This window comes from Panthera pardus, unplaced genomic scaffold, assembly GCF_024362965.1.
Source record: "Panthera pardus isolate Hobbes unplaced genomic scaffold, ASM2436296v1 HiC_scaffold_13, whole genome shotgun sequence".
Lineage (NCBI taxonomy): Eukaryota > Metazoa > Chordata > Mammalia > Carnivora > Felidae > Panthera > Panthera pardus.
This window is the reverse complement of record NW_026526688.1, coordinates 103,315,897-103,333,083: the sequence shown is the minus strand read 5'-3', so window position 1 is coordinate 103,333,083 and position 17,187 is coordinate 103,315,897. Positions and strand designations below refer to the sequence as shown.

Sequence of the window (17,187 nt, the reverse complement as noted above, 5' to 3'; positions counted from 1 at the left end):
CTGAATTAGCTTTGAAAAATAAAATTATGGCACTACTCATTTAAAAAAAACCCTATATTCATCCAAAAATGTACAAAAATTGACAAGTTCCCACTCATCGAGTATTTTGTATGACCCATGTATCACCATAACTCAGGGCAGTGCAGAATCCATACCTAAATCTAGGTTCACCTTCATACAAATTTATATAACTCCTCTGAAAAAGTAAATAGAACAGACAGTTTCTGAAGAGCTCATATAAATCATGCATCCCTTATGTGTCATTTTGAGTCATATATTGATTAATTAATATTAAATTGATTATCACATGATAATGAGCATACATGCCCATATAGCTGAAATATGTAATCCATTCAACTCAGGGAAGGCTTCTACTTACTTTCTTGTGACTTCTAAGCACTGAGGGTGTAACAAATGCCTTATTACATAGCTCACATCTGTATTTCTTGTGTCTTTCATGGACCACCTGGACATGAACATTTAAAGTATCCTTCCTTTTAAAGGTAGCATCACAGTGATGGCATTTGAAAGTCCTCTCACCTTAGAAACGAAACAGTCAAATAAGAGAAACATCAGATGAGCAGGGTGTCGTTAACTGCCCCTCAGAGGTACCAGATTTAGTGTTGTTTTCTTCAAAAACTTAGCTGTATTACTAACAATTTATCATAACCAGAAAAGGTAGTTTTTTATGAAATACTTTGATTCCATATATGCTAATCCACTGTGTGACCAGTGGGAAGTCCTTTAACTTTCTTAGGTTCTCAGTCTATTTAATCGGAAAATGTGGAGACTGAAATAGTGAATTTTCTAAAGGTATCATGAACTTTCTTTAAAGGTAGGTATTTCTAGAGCAGGGGTTCAGGTTTGAGGCAAGTAGGTTCTTGTGGTGACAAAAGGCTTCTGTCAAGCTAAAGAGATAAGGTGCCTTTGTCCCTCACTCCCACCACAACCCTTGTGGCCTTTTTAGGGGACAGGGCACAGGTCAAACAGGGTCATGGGTAGCAAGCTGGGGCGGGACGCCCCTGAGGGCACACAGAAATGGGTCAGAGCCAGCCCCCTTCTAGGACAGGAGAGGGCTACAACACCCCTTCCTTTCTCAGCACTGTCCCAGGAACCTTAACATGGCTCCCTGGTCTGCTGTGAAACACCTGGGAAAGGTTTCAACTCCCAGGTTCTCAGACAGTTTGGGGGGCTGCCTCTCAGAGAGCCAGTTGGAATGGAGCAACTCTCCTTTTCTAGAGCCCCTGGGTACCTGTGAGCGTTCTCACCTTCTTCTTATTCTGGAGCCTAGGCCGGCAGGGAAAGCAACTCCAGAAACTACGTTTAGGGGCATATGGTATTTTTTAAACTTTCATATAATGCTCTCTATCCTTGTAGGTCTTCATAACAAACATGTCAAACTCTAGTGGCCTACTTTAAGTACATTTTCAGTGATCTATGTGCACAATTAGAAGACAGTTTTATCTCTCAGAAAGTTACAAAATTTGAATAGCACATAGTTATACAAACAAGACAGACTAGAAGTTGAATATATTTTCCCTTTGTAGAGAACAACTGTATTAGCACAGAGTCACATATTATGTTCAACTATGAGACAAAATATACAGGTAACTTACTACATCGAAATAAGAGATTACCTCAATTTGAACTAAACTCTTATATAAAACTTCCCTCCATTATAACTAGCATAAATTTAGAAATGTGAAGATCCTATTATTTCTTCATACCAAATTTAAGGAAGGAGGGACAAAAAGAAGGAAAAGAGAAAAAAAAGAAAAAGACAAATTATCCTTTTCAAACAGAATTATAGCTCTTTATGTTAAAATCTGATAGTCTTGTTAAAATCTAATGCTTGGTACAGTCACATCCAAACCATGCATGAATTGTGTAGATTCTTAAAGCTCTGTTTATGTTACCTTTGTGCATTTTTGTTGCTGGGTGCTATTATTGTAACCTAGTTTGTCTTTATATATCTTCTATATTAAATTTATTTAAATACTTCATTTATAACCAGTGAGAGTAAAAGAAAATATCAATTGACATAAGATTATAAATAATAGCAAATCAACTCCGGAATAAAAAGAAATTTAAAAAAAAACATGCCAAAAAAACAAAACAAAGCAATCCTCCAAGATTTCTCCTTCAAAGCATTTCTATTAAACTATCACATGAAACAAAATATTGATTCCAGAGTACCTGGGTGGCTCAGTCAGTTAAGAATCTGACTTGGGCTGAAGTCATGATCTGGTGGTTCGTGAGTATGAGCCACACATTGGCCTTTGTGCTGACAGCTCAGAGCCTGGCACCTGCTTCAGATTCTGTGTCTTCCTCTCTGTCTCTGCCCTTCCTCCTACTTGTGTTCTCTATCTCATCTACTCTCTCAAAAAATAATAAAAAAAATGTTTAATGTAAAATTAAAAAATACATATATTGATTCCTATGCCAAAACCTCATCAAGTTATACCCAGGGAGCTCTTACCTTTCTTCTTTCACATTTTAATTCCAGATTTTTTTGTTATAAACTTACCAGAATTTTAAAAATTCTGATGAGATTTTATCTGATGTTACCAGATTTCTTTGCCTTAAAGAAATAAAGCTATGATTAAAGATAGGATTTTCCCTATCTTAAAACCAAGAAGGTAGCTATCAAGCTGTTTTTTGGTTTTCAGTGCGTTAGAAAATAGCAATAATTTCCAAAATAATAATTACAAGTTATTCTTTACATTTTGATCCAGAAGGCTGATATAAGTTTCTTTAAAAAAATTTTTTTAATGTTTATCTATTTTTGAGAGAGAGAGAGAGACAGCATGAGCAGGGGAGAGGCAGAGAGAAGGAGACACAGAATCTAAAGCAAGGACCCAGTCTCTGAGCTCTGAGCACAGAGCCCAACATGGGGCTCGAATTCACAAACCGTGAGATCATGACCTGAGCCGAAGTCGGATGCTTAACCAACTGAGCCACCCAGGTGCCCCTGCTGATATAAGTTTCTATGGTGATCTTCATGTTTTGAGTTAAACAGGTTTTAATTTTCATATTGTGCAAGATCACCTTTCATATTTTGTCCCATTTTGCCCACTTCTGGTTTTCTCCATCCTCACTGGTCTTATCTGATATTTAACTTTACCTGCAATAGCCTACTTACACAATTACAAAACTGATTTCCCAGTCTTGGTACAGCATCATAAAGCCTTTGATTAATGTGCTGATCAACATTATATTAAATACAGAATGTGCAAGCACAGTCTACACTTGCCACTTCAATCCCATGTCTCAGGTTTATGAGAACCGATCAGCTGAAATCAAAAGTAATAGATGCCTTATATTAAAAACTCCTTGCTGTTATTGAAAATTTTATTTACCCAAAGAAAAATTTCCTGAGCATAAGGGTAAATTTGACCACAGAAGTGTTTTTTTAATGTTTATTTATTTTTGAAAGAGAGAGAGAGAGAGAGAGAGAAAGCGAGAGCATGAACAGGGGAAGGGCAGAGAGAGAGGGAGACACAAAATTCAAACCAGGCTCCAGGCTCTGAGCTGTCAGCATAGAGCCCAACATGGAGCTCAAACTCACAAGCCGGGAGATCATGACCTGAGCCGAAGTCAGAGGCTTAACTGACTGAACCACCCAGGCGCCCCCCACATAAGTCTTAATAGTATGAATGAGGTTCCCTTGTCTCAATCCCTACTCTAAATCCATTCACCTCAGGGGCGCCTGGGTGGCTCAGTCAGTGAAGCATCTGACTCTTGAAATCGGCTCAGGTCATGATCTCACATTGTCTGAGATGAAGCCCCATGTCAGGCTCTATGCAGGGAGCCTGCTTGGGATTCTCTCTCTCTCTACCCCTCACCCACTCATATGCAGTCACTCTCTCCATCAAAACAAACAAACAAACAAACAAACAAACAAACAAACAAACATTTAAAAACTAAAACTAAACTAAACTAAACTAAAATCCATTCACTTCACAATGATTGTTTTTCTTAGTCAAATGACAGTGAAATGGAATGAAAATATGCTACATGACAAATTTTATTTTTTAAATGCATGGCTGTCCTTAGTAAGAAAATAAAAAGTGGTGTTAACAAATTCTCCAGAACTGTAACGTAAAATGCAGAATGGCACAAGACCACAACACTCTTTTCTGTAGGAAAAGATGTATTTTATCATAATCATTACCACTCAGTATTTTAAAAAACTTTAATATCTTTGTTATTTTGAATTTTAGATACATCTACTCAATCAGAGAAAATGTCTTCCAAGATACTATCTTATCTCTAATGTTGTCATAACTGATTAATTGTTTTGCTTTCCTCAGACATATTAAAAATTTAATCAGCAGTAGTAACTTTGTTTCAGAAGATGTTCTACTGATTAAACAACTCAAAAGCAATAAATACAAATATTACTTATGCTATGCCATTTTTCTTTAATTTTAGATACAGTAACATAGCAAATGTCTAGTTACCTCAATATCTGAACACAGAACCCACTTTAAAACTCAACTTAGCAGTAACATTTTCTCTGAAATAAAGTGCTGTAATAAAGTGTCCTTCAGCGATGTGAGTATAAAAGGTTTAGTATTCTAAAAATAGCTCTGAGTGGAACTGCCTTACCAGTTTGCATGGTATGCATGTGTATAACTTAACCCCAAGGAAAAGCAGTGCTCCTGCTAAAAGAAGTAAGAAATCAGAGGCAGTGTAGACAGAAGTAGGAAAAGCACGTGACTATTGGAACCCATATGCGACCTCCAGATGCATTTGTCACCGTGTTTCTCTGAGTCTCATTTTTCTCTGCTCCCCAACAATCAACAGGTTACATTAGATTTGTATTTTGGTCCTTTCCAACTTTAAAAGAGTCCGTGAGCTAATAAAATCATGCCAGACATTCGCATGTTTTAAAGGGTCAGACACGTTTCCTTAATCATTATATTTGAAAGGGAACAAGAATGTCTATTTCAGAACAAATTTCAAAGATACCTTGCCGAACATAAGAAACGATTTTATATACAAACTTTATATAGTGGGAAGAAATGACACAAATAAAATGTCTCATAAAATGATTTAATGTGGAAAAATAAAGCAAGGATAAAGGAAGGAGAGCTGAAAGGCAGAATTACCAGCCTTTTAAACTACACATGGGTCCACTTCTGTGATGCCTACATTCTCAAAAGTTGTAAGGGCAAAGTTTGAGAGAATTCATTTTGTCCTCAACTGCTTGTATTTTGACTTACTGTTATGTATGAGAAGGTGTCTCTGCAAAGAAAATGGGGTCCGGAACAAAGCTTTACATTCCTCACACTGGAATGGTCTCTCTTCAGAATGGGTCTGCACATGAAAGAAACTGTGAGTTAGGAGGATCTAGAATCATCTAGTCATGACAATAACTGTGAGCCTATATCCATGGTATGAAAGAGGAAAGGGTAGGTAGACAATATCTTGTTTCTTCTGGTGATGTTCTTTCAACATAAAATTGTAAACACAAATTTGCTACATGCATGGTAAAAAAACAACTGTATTTTTAAATTCTCACATTAATTATCAATTTGATAAATAATAAGGGAAATTGGGGCAGCTGGGTGACTCAGTCAGTCAAGGTCTGACTCTTGGTTTTGGCTCAGATCATGACCCCAGAGTCATGGGATTGAGTCCTCATTTGGCTGTGCTCTGAGCATGGAGCCTGCTTGGGATTCTCTCTCTTTCTCTCTCTTTCCCTCTCTCTCTCTCTTTTTCTCTCTTTCTCTCTCTCTCTCCCTCCCTCTGTCCCTCTCCCCTTGCTTGCAGGGAAATTTCATCCATCATTTATTTTGTGCCCAGTCTATGCTATGCACTTCATGCTGCTATGGGACAGTCCTACTTTACACACTAGGACATGAAGTCCCTATCATGGAGCTCTTACATTAGCTGGGAGAGGACAATTAACAAATGATAAAATATGAAATACCTATTATAGAGAGAAAGAAAGAAAGAAAGAAAGAAAGAAAGAAAGAAAGAAAGAAAGAGGACAGCGAAAGTTTCAAAGAATGGGTAGCAATTTTGAACAGTGGTCAAAGAAATCACAGCCAAGAAGGCGACTTGAGAGAAGAACCAATGGAAGTGAGGGAGCAAGAGCAAGCCTCCCTCTGAGTGATCTGGGCAGAAAACACCATGGAGGCCAGTGTGGTTGGAGCAGGTGGAAAAGGCATGGAAAGGGAGACGGGGTCAGAAAAAATGGGGAAATAATGGGAAAGAGAAGCAAATCATGTTGGGCCTGGTTGGCCACTGCAGGAGTTTTGTCTTTTACTGAGAGAGAGAAAAAAATCTCAAATGAGTTTTGAGCAGATGAGTGGCATGATTCACCTGACATTTAATAGGATGCTAAGGTGGCTGTGTTGAGAAGGGGATATATAGGAGGACAAGGAAAAGCAGAGAAACCAGAGAAGAAAGAGCAATCAACCAAGCAGGAAATAATTAAGACCTATGTCATGGTGGTAGCCACCAATGTAAAGAGAAGCAGTAGGCTTCTGGATGTATTATAAAAGTTAACAGGTTTTGTGGAAAGACTTGGATTGGAAGCATGGGACACAGAAAAGAAGAATCAAATGTGCCTCCAAGATTGTGACCAAAGCAATGGTAGGATGAATCAGTCATTAACTAATACGTGAGACAGCAAGCCAAGAAACAAGTTTGGGTTAAAGATAAGAGGTTCAGTTTGGGGTGAGTTCAAAGGACTATTAAAAGATGTCTAGTAGAAAGTGGAATATTTCAAGTCTGGATTATAGTGTATAAAATTTGGGGATGTCAGGTTATATAGTGTTAATATTTAAAGCCTCATGAATACAATGAGAGAATAAAAATTAACAAAAAACATCATCTGTAGTATATCAGATTGGCAAAGGTGAAGAAAATGGATATTATTCGTTGTTGACTAAAAGGTAAGAACAAGCGCCCTCATGTCTTGTAACTGGAAATATCAATTTTCTGAGTGGCAATGTGGCGCTATTTACCAAAACGGCAAATGCACGTACTCTGACTAACCAACTGCCTTTCCAGAAATATATGACAAATTTTTACATAAACAAAAACTTTTTAAAAAGCCTCCTAAATGGCCACTGACATTTGGTCAACTAATTCTGTGTGGCTATTATATGTTTATTTTGATATGGAAACCCCCCGTAACATATTTTGATTTCAAAAGCACAATGCAAAACATTATACATAGAATATCATACATTGCGAATACACGCACATGTAGAATGGGGGGTAGAAAATGTCCTACAAAATACTGAGGAGGGTTCTCATAGTAGAGAGTGGTATTTGACAGAGTTTTTGTTGTCTTCTTTATACCTTTCTTTGATATTTTAATTTTCTACAAAGAGTAAATAATATTGTTACAAAAAGAAACTCCTTTGTTTTTAGAGCATACATATTGGAACAAAGGGTTGCTTTACTCTTCCAAAAATATGGCATTCCACCCAAAGCAATTCTCTCTCTTTTTCTAAATCTAGGACAAAACAACATGTGTGTGGACAGGATTTAGTGACTTGATTATGAAATAATGGGACAGCATAATGCCTTATACCTATATTAACCAAACCAAAGCCCCAACATCTAAATATGGCCTGAAGTCAAGAACTATTTTAAGCAGTAAGCTGTTAGTGCATAGCCAGGTGAACAAATATTTCTGTCAAAAAGATTTCGATACCACCAGCTGAGTTGTTACGGCATGACTTGTCAAAGTCTCAGCAGAGAACCCATGCATTCAAACTCATTTAAGTAAGGCGGCAGTGAAATGCTTGCCTGTTGTGAATAGACAACCTCTGTCTCCAAGACATAAAATACTTTACAAGTGCTAAATAAAATCAAGCTTCTTAAACGGTGTCTTGTCCTTCAATTTTTCATCTCTAAAGGGTGTCAAACTTTTCACTGACTTATTAATTGTATTATCTTTCAGCTGTAGAATATTCCCCCACTTAAATGCCAAGTCACCGATGACACCAGTATCTGCTGATACAATAAATGAACTAGTCCATGAACTAGTATTACAAAATACACTTTTATGCACCAAGTCTGATTATTGTTACAGATGGAGAAAATACGTTAAGAAAATGCATTGCACTATTTATAGCACCTAATGTCTCAAAAATGCTTCAGGTTTTTAACATAATTTTTATACAATAATCACCAAATTAGCACATTTCTAGCTACTCAAATGAAAAATTAATTTCATGGGAACAGAATAAAATTTTCATCGGGTCCATTCACAATTAAAAATTGTAACTGACTATCACCAATATATATTGCTCTGTAGTAATGGTATTATTGGAAATGGTATTTCTTCTTTGGGTCATGTGCAAAGCAAGAAAATGATCATAAAATTCAGAGGAAATAACTAGAGATAAAATAAATTTGGAGAAAATATTCCTGAGATATATGTGTTGGAACTATTCTTTTTTCTAAAAAAAAGGGTTTTGTTATTGAAGTCTCAAGTCTGCATATCATAAGCATATTACTATCCCACTGGGCCATATAATAAACCTAAAGCTGCATAAAATGTGTGTCATCTGGCTGTTTACAAGGTCTGTGGATTAAATTTTTACTGTCAGCTTTATAACTGGATTCCTTAAAGGGCCTCCTCCTCACAAAAATGAATGGAAACTAGAGAGATATCAAAGAAATTGGCTCAGCACAGGAAAAAGTAGCTCATTTCACACAGATAAGTTAAGATTATAAAATTGAGGTTATGTTCTTACAGAAGTATAGCCTTTTGTGGCTAAGCCCAACCTTTTCACTGCTTGAACGCCACAATTCCATTAGTACAAAGCCATAACCTCATGGCTACCCCATGGAGCCAACCACCGATGCCTTATGTTTATACCCTGATCAGGGCAAAGGGAATTTGTTGAAAGAGGGAATAATCATAGACTTGCAGAAGTCCTCCCTGGAGGGCAGCAATTCAGACTCACTCTCAGGGAGTTCTCCCCCCTACAGTACTGCTAAAACATGGTATCTCATATTTCTATCCAAGGATGCTTCTAACAAATACTGCTTCAAACATATGACCCTTCAGGCTAGCTGATGTGACCATTAATTTAAAAGTTCTGCCTCTACAATGTCCACCATTTATTACAGCTAGCCTATAGCCATACAGAACAAATTTACTCTCCCTTCCACAACAAAGCCCTTTGAATATATGGAAACAGCAACCATGTCCCCTCACAAACTGTCAAGATAACAGACACTTGTAGTTTCACTCATGAAAATATGGCTTTCAGACACATCACAAGAATTGTAAAGCAGAATTTTCTGAATAGAAATAGGCATCCTAATTTTTGTAACTCGTATGGAACAACTCATAGCAACTATACCAGCTTCTCTACTGAATAACTTGTTTGCTGTGCAAGATGGCTAAATAAATTGGTAATTCTGCATTGAACTTTATGGGCCATCTAAAAATAAACAAGTGCAGATACCTAAACTACCAACGGACAAATAAACAATAATGGACCAATTCTAATCCTATAAAAAATTACGCTCTCTAAAAATTAATACCAGTTGTTGAATAAGAAATAGTTTTCTTAAAATGTAAGTCCCTAGAAATTAACAGATTATAGGATAATAACAATAATAGGATAAAAACTAATAGGTAATAAGAAAATAATGGGATTCAAAATACTTGGCTAGACAAGATAGAGAGATAGATAGATAGATACACAGACAGAAAAATGTTTGCGTGTGTGTGTGTGTGTGTGTGCACGTGCTGTGTATGAGTTTAAGCCACCATCCAATTATCTAAGTGTCAACATCACCAGAGGACATATTCTCACGAAACATCATAAAAACTTTATTTTTCAACATAATACAGATGCAAACTAAACTCAAAAGATCAGAGTTTGGGGTCAGTTTCTAATTTTAAATATAAAACATTCAAGATGGGATATTAGGTTCAAAACCTATTTTCTGCTGAAAAGACTACACTTTATCATAGTTTAATTATAATATATAGTTCTCATTTGCAAATTTTTAGTTTTCATTGATTCAGGTTTACGGAATTTGCTGGTATAATACAAATTGTTCACTTGTTTTGTTTTTCAGATGCTGCATGTAAGTGAAATCATATGGTATTTGTCTTTCTGCCTGACTTCTTTCCCTTAGCATTATACCTTCTAGGTCCATCCATGTTGTTGCAAATGGAAAGATCTTATTCTTTTTTAGAGCTCAGTAATATTCCATTGTATGTATATACCTCATCTTCTTTACCTATTCATCTATCAGTGGACACTTGGATTGCTTCCTTACCTTGGGCTATTGTAAATAATCTGTAATAAACAGAAGGATACATACATCTTTTCAAATTAGTGCTTTTGTATTCTTCGGGTAAATAGTAGTAGAATTACTGAATCATATGATATTTCCATTTTTAAGTTTTGAAAACCTCCATACTGTTTTCCACAGTGGTTGCACCACTTTACATTCCCATCAACAGTGCACAAGGGTTCCCTTTTCTCCACATCTTCACCAACACTTGTTATTTCTTACCTTTTTGATATTAGCCATTCTGATAGGTATAAAGTGGTATTTCATTGTGGTTTTGATTTGTGGTACAAATTGTTCTATGAGAAGAGTATCTATTTTTCAAAAATATAACTTTCTTTTTTCATTTAGTTTAGCTTCCAAATTTGTATTACCCATCCTCTAAGATTATTGACATCATTCAAAATTCATTACCCTCTGCATTGAAGGTTCATATAGGCATACTTCTTGCTCTCTGTATACTCTGCTCTAAAAGTCACAGAGTTTACTTTTCAAAGTTTTTGTCTTCTTTTGCTGTAACAAGCTATCACCACATCTTCCAGCTATCGTTAACCTGTTTTGTTTTGTTTTGTTTTGTTTTGTTTTGTTTTGTTTTGTTTTGTTGGTAACTCCTCCTTCACTTAATCTTCTAATATGTCCTTTGGACTGGGAAATAAGTCAATGGAAATTGGTAGGATTTCAGGCAGAGTAAAAGTGAAAATTATAAAGAAAGGATATCCATGCTATGACTAAATAACAGCTTTTAAAACATGAAATTTAGCAGTAGTAGAGAATTAATGTGTAATTATACAGGAAAATGAGCTATGTTTTTGTTTGCTGTTCTTTCTACCAAGGAGGGGAAGAAGTCCAAATCATCCACAAAAACAAATGTATATACGAAGACTTTCTGTGAAGAGGAACTGTTTTTTAATATATGATATTGATCTCCAAGAAGATGAAAGGGAAGCAGTGTAAAGAAATCTGCTTGGTAACATTAATCTTCCCAAAACACCATGTAAAAGAATTATGTAAAAGAAAAACTAAAATGAGCTTTTGTTCAATAGATATTAAAACACACTATAAAGTACAATTATTAAAGTACTACAATACTGCAAGACAACAGAGATTAAATGAAAAAGAGTGACATGCAAACATAGTTTTACATGAGAGGCATTCAACAGTATGATTGATAGGAGTGATCATAAATCAGGATCTCACTGCATACCTCAAAACAAATTCTTCATTGATTAAAATACTAACAAAAAGAAGCTAATATAACTTTTACAGGCATAGATAAATGTTGCACAGTGTTGGAATAACAAAGTTTTCTAAGTAAGTCCTAAAACTCAGAAGCTGTGTATACTCAGAAGCCATAAAACTCATAATCCGTGTCATACTTCAAAACATAAAAAGGTAAAACTTCTTTATTCAAAAGATGCAAGTTGATATATGGGGACAAATAGTAGAAAGACAACTAGTGAAGGATTAGTATCTGTAATATCTACAGAGTTCCCAGAAACCAATGAGAAAACAGCCAAACAGTCCAATAGAAAAGTGGATAAAGAGTACGTACAAGCATCTCTCAAAAGTAATGTAAATGGGACATAAGTTTATAAAAAGAACACAATTTCACTAACCATTGCTTAAATGCAATGAAATATCACTCTTCAAGTCTCAGACTGAAAAAAAAAAAAAAAAAGACTGACGAAATCAAATGTTGATGGTACAGACAAAAGGACACTTGAATCACTACTGGGTGAAAGTAGAGCTTTTTCTGAAGGCAGTTGGGCAAGAGCAATCAAAACTTAAAGAAAACTTACTATTTGAGCCATAAATTTCATAATTAAGATCCATTTTAGACAATACTATTGGCATAATCATACAGTTTAATGTAAAAGGATGTTAACTGAAGTATTCTTCAAAACAGGAATGGTTACAAAAAATGAGGTGTATATGAACACATGTGAAAAACTATCCAAGTCATAAAGTTAGACCAAAGAAGTAAGTTCCAGAATGATATCTTATGTCATAAAACCATTTACATTTAAATATACTTATCTCCCAGATGGGTAGCTAAAACCTTGTGCTTTTCTCCAAGCTTCACCCAAAGAACATCTTACAGAAAATCATCAGTGGGAAATGTGGAAGTTGCTAAAGATTTGATTAGGGAGATGAAGGAGATGGCTGGTATGCACTTCACCTGAAAAATTCCCATCTGACCTAACACGTGGGAATCTCTTCCCCAGCCAATGGTCACCTTTCCCAGTTCCTAAGCCCCATCTTTCCAATCCTGCCACCCAAACACAAACAACTCTCACCTTCTCATTTCTAATCTTCCCTACTCCAACCCATAATAGTATGTCAAAGTATGTCAAAGGCATTATACTGAGAATAAAAATTGTATTTTACTCAGTGTAAAAAATATCGTCCAATTATTAGGATCACTAGCCTTTGAATATAGTAGAAGATGTGGTCATAATTAACAAATAAGTTGTACAAATAATGTGTGCAGTCTTTAACATACTTGAGAAAGCCCTAAAAAGTATCCACTGGGGAGAGAACTAGAATTGTGGGGGATTGGAGAAGGTAGGTGCTGTCAAGGATTATAACCTAAGTTGCATAACTGATTACTCATGCATCCATATATGATTTTAAGGTTTTATTTTCTTAAGATATCTACTACACAAAAAGAGCAGAGATTTTTTAAAAAATTTTTTAATGTTTATTCATTTTTGAAAGACAGAGAGAGAGCACAAGCAGCAGTGGGGTGGAGAGAGAGGGGAACACAGAATCTGAAGCAGGCTCCAGGCTCTGAGTTGCCAGCACAGAGCCGGACGCGGAGCTCGAACTCACGAACTGCGAGATTATGACCTGAGCCACCCAGGAGCCCCAAAAGGGCAAAAATTTTTAATCAAATTAAAAAACGGGCACTTGAGTGGCTCAGTCAGTTAAGCGTCCGACTCTTGATTTCGGGTCAAGTCATGATCTCACAGATCATGGAATCAAGCCCTGCATTGGGATCTGTACTGGGAGCAGCACAGAGCCTGCGTGGAATTCTTTCTCTCTTCTCTCTGCACCCCGCCTCCCCGCTTGCTCATGTACTCTCTCTCTCTCTCTCTCTCTCTCTGTCTCTCTCTCAAAATAAATAAACATTTAAAAAATGTCACCTTCCTCTCTTTCAATATTTCCTATTTTGTGGTTTTAAGAGAGTCAGAGATATGCACTTTATTGGGCAGGTCAAGGGAAGGAAGTTCAAATCCCTGGACTGGGTTGGGCTGGGCTGGTCAAGAGCAGAGCAGGGAGCAAAGCTGATATCCCAGGGTGAGCTCAGGAAGTAAGCATGAGTCTGAAGCTTTAAGGCAGAGACAAGAGTCAGAGGCTAGAGGTTTGGGAGGCAAGGCCCTGTGGCCAAAGGAGCAGGGGTGAAGGAAGCTCTAAAGGGCAATCTTTAGCTGATGGCTCCTATGTTAACATCTGGGGATGGGGAGGGTAGAGGGAGTAGAATAAAGCTGGGAGGGAGGTTTTTCTATTAAACTCTGAGCATAAAGGGGGAAACCACTGATTTGATAATAAATGAACTCCAAGTCAATCATTTACTTCAGAGCCAGAGAAGGGTTCAGAATGACAACAGTTCAAATTAAGGGTTTAAAGAGTACTTAGGTAGCTCAGACTGGGTAAACTCAGTTAGTACAGAATGAATATAATAAAGATTTCTCAGTGTGTTACTAGACTGCTAATACCCTCGTAAGTCAAGAAAGGAAGAATGTTCAGAAAAGCAACCCTGCAAATGTGGCAAAATGTACTGCAAATATACATTTTTTTAAAAACCAATTCTCATATTACAACTACGATTTAAGCACATTAAATCTTCTACATTTGGGATAATATCTTCATGGATTTTATTTATTCAGAAAACATGTGCCACATTCAAAGAACAATGTGTTCAATAAGTGCTATGAGTACAGCATCTATCTTCAAACCTTAAACTATAATCTGGAAAATCAAGTGGTTTTGTTAGAGATTATATAGTGTCAGGGCACCTGGGAGGCTCAGTCGGTTGAGTAATTCTGCCTCAAGTCATGATCTTGCGGTTTGTGAGTTCCAGCCCCACATTGGGCTCACTGCTATGAGACTTGTCAGTACAGAGCCCGCTTCGGATCCTCTGTCTCCCTCTCAGTGCCCCTCCCCCGCTTGCTTAAAATAAATAAATATTACAAAAAGAAATTATATAGTGACATCTCATCATCAACTTCAGAAAAATAATTTAAATAGGATATGTGATTTGCCATTAGCTGAATAAGCTTCAGACAAACCTCTATCTCTTGTTTCCCTCTGTCAGGTTCAATTCCTGCATGCGTCTCATTGTGCTCATCTCATCATTGTGAATGTGCTTCTAGAACACAAAAATAGGTAATTTTGTACAACACAGCACCGTAAATGAACCACCCACTACTTCACCTACAGCACACCTGAAGAAGAGAAACCTGGTACAAAGTTGAAGGAAAAAGCAACTGTGATTAAATTATGGAGTGATTTGTTCAGTCTATAATGTGACACACTTCTTAGAGATTTTCAGAGATTTTTTTTATTATATATAATATATATAATATATAATAAAAAATCTCTGAATATATAGAATATAATATATTCTATATATTATATATATAGCAATATACAGCAATATAATATATATAATAATATAATATATATAATATAATATGTATATTATATATATGGTGCAAAACTTACACCATATATAGTTTTAGAATCTAATTCATGATCTATTTAGGAAGAGATTTATTCTTTCCTTTAAAATAGCTTTAATAAAATTTTAAATGAGCAAAGTCTGGTCTGCAATATCTGTCAAACAGACCACGACCAAAAAAATACTTTTTATACTGAAACTCAACACACATACACATATGCACAAATACATATGTATTATTTCATTAAATGGCCCTTACCCTTATATTTTCAATCATATTTTTAATGGCTATTCTTGACCCAATAAATTGATTTTAAGATATAAAAACTGGCCACGGCCCAGAGTTTGGAAATCCCTGGATGAGATATTAGTATAGGCGGCCTCATGGAATTATCCCAAGAGACAGTAGGACCAGAGTTGTTCAGAGGCTCAAAAGTTCATCTCTGAAAGGATAAAGAAAGGGTCAGTGTGGGGGCCAGAGTTCTTCATAGGCTTGAAAGTTCATCTCTGGAAAGATATGCAAAGGGTCAGGAAAAGGTCTTTTATTTTACTAGACATACCTCTGTCCCCAGAAGCTTGTTTACAACTTCATCAGGACAAAACCTCCCTGTATTCATTTCCATCATCAAGCACATAGTGTCAGCTTCCTGATCCAGGTGACTGAGTCCATCTAGACGTCCTGTCTACAGCAGGAGGAGGGAAGCCCTATATTCCTTATCTTGGTTTTGCTCCGCAATAAATTTGATAAGGAACAAAACGGAGGGTGAAGACTAACTGACTAGCTTCTGCCACCTCTAGTTCTGAAATGTCTGTCCAGTTGTTATTTAGAGATATAGTTAGATCCAGATAAACAATAATTAAGTAGATTCAAAAAATTCAACAAGTAATCACGCCAAATAATTGTCAGAATGGATTAGGGACAGGAATAACCAATTTTGACCTACTGAGACTATATAATTGGCAAAATGATAAAAACAACTAATTAAGTTTTAGAAATAGAAATCACCCCTTCACAGTTTGTCATTGCCATAATCACACTGAAAGATAATATTTCCTTTTCAAGCAAATCCAAACGATAAGAGAAGAATTGACCCCAAGTGAATGAAGTCAGTATAATAAAAATGAATAAGTTACATAACCAAAGAAACCAAAAAATAATTTATTTAAAATAATAATCTTTGGTCATGCTATAGGATGAAGATCAGTTTGACTCAAATGTTTTTTTTTTCTAATTTCCTTGCATATCCTTATTTTTCAGTTTCTTAACTGGCTATTAATGAATAATGGAAGAAAAAGTTTATTGCTTTTTCACATAACTCTTGGAGAATATTTCAGACTTTTTCACTTAACCATAACAAATGCTAGGATCTAACAGTAAGAAGCACATATAGCAGAAGGATTGAATGTGCTTTCCACTTTAGAAATTACAGGCATCATTGTTTCTATCCTACCCAAGACATCATTATTACTTTAATATGATTTATGGCTGACTGTATAAGAGATGGTGCAAAGATCCTGTGCTAAATTCCCATATGGCATATAACATAAGCCAAACTGAAAAACTCGTAAATGTGGGTAGATCAGTTTCATCAAAGAATGGAGCAAGAGAGTTCCAGAGACTGAGCAGGAAACTAGCCAGATAATTTTTTATAGTCATGTAATTCCAAAGCAGCAGTAATGAATGTGATCCTGCCCCTGATCATTTAATGCTTGAGTAAAACCTAAAGGCAGTCAGCAAGAAATTAGGCAGAGATGATTTGGGACACTATCAATCAACTCTTTTTATTCTTTGGTAAATCTAACTTTTTTTCCGTTTAGGCTAAAGCTGAAATGATATCATAACTTCTTAGATGATTTAAAAGAGAAAGAATGAATCTTTGAAGTCTCAATAAATGCTGAAGTAACTATAGCTCCAATGGAATAGTCCAAGAGAAAAAAAAGTAACAAGTTATTTTAAAAGATATCATATATATACATATATTTATTTGCATATATATATATATATGCATATACATATACATATATGTATATATATGTGTGTATATATATATATATATGTATATATATATATATTTAACAGCATGCTAAAATATATCAACCAATATCAATGAATAAGTAGTGCCACAACAAGCAGGGCAAGCATTCTGAGCCCCAAGCTTCAGCAGCAGCCCACCACAGTCAGGCAGCACACACAATCTACACAGAGAACACTTCTT

At 35.9% G+C, this 17,187-nt stretch overlaps 1 protein-coding gene across 5 annotated transcripts in view; it reads right to left on the bottom strand.

Moving 5' to 3' along the window:
- Window positions 1–17,187, bottom strand: part of PRDM5 (PR/SET domain 5) — a 206,874-nt gene that overhangs the window by 75,343 nt on the left and 114,344 nt on the right. For all 5 annotated transcript variants that reach the window (XR_002072245.2, XM_019418733.2, XM_019418742.2 and 2 more), the window contains 2 exons: window positions 5,229–5,322; window positions 380–540 (listed from right to left, as the gene is read on the bottom strand). Coding sequence is in view for 4 of the 5 variants with exons in the window: in XM_019418733.2 (XP_019274278.2) it covers window positions 380–540; window positions 5,229–5,322 (255 nt within the window). In the remaining variant the exon portion in view is untranslated. The remainder of the gene's footprint in view (window positions 1–379; window positions 541–5,228; window positions 5,323–17,187) is intronic.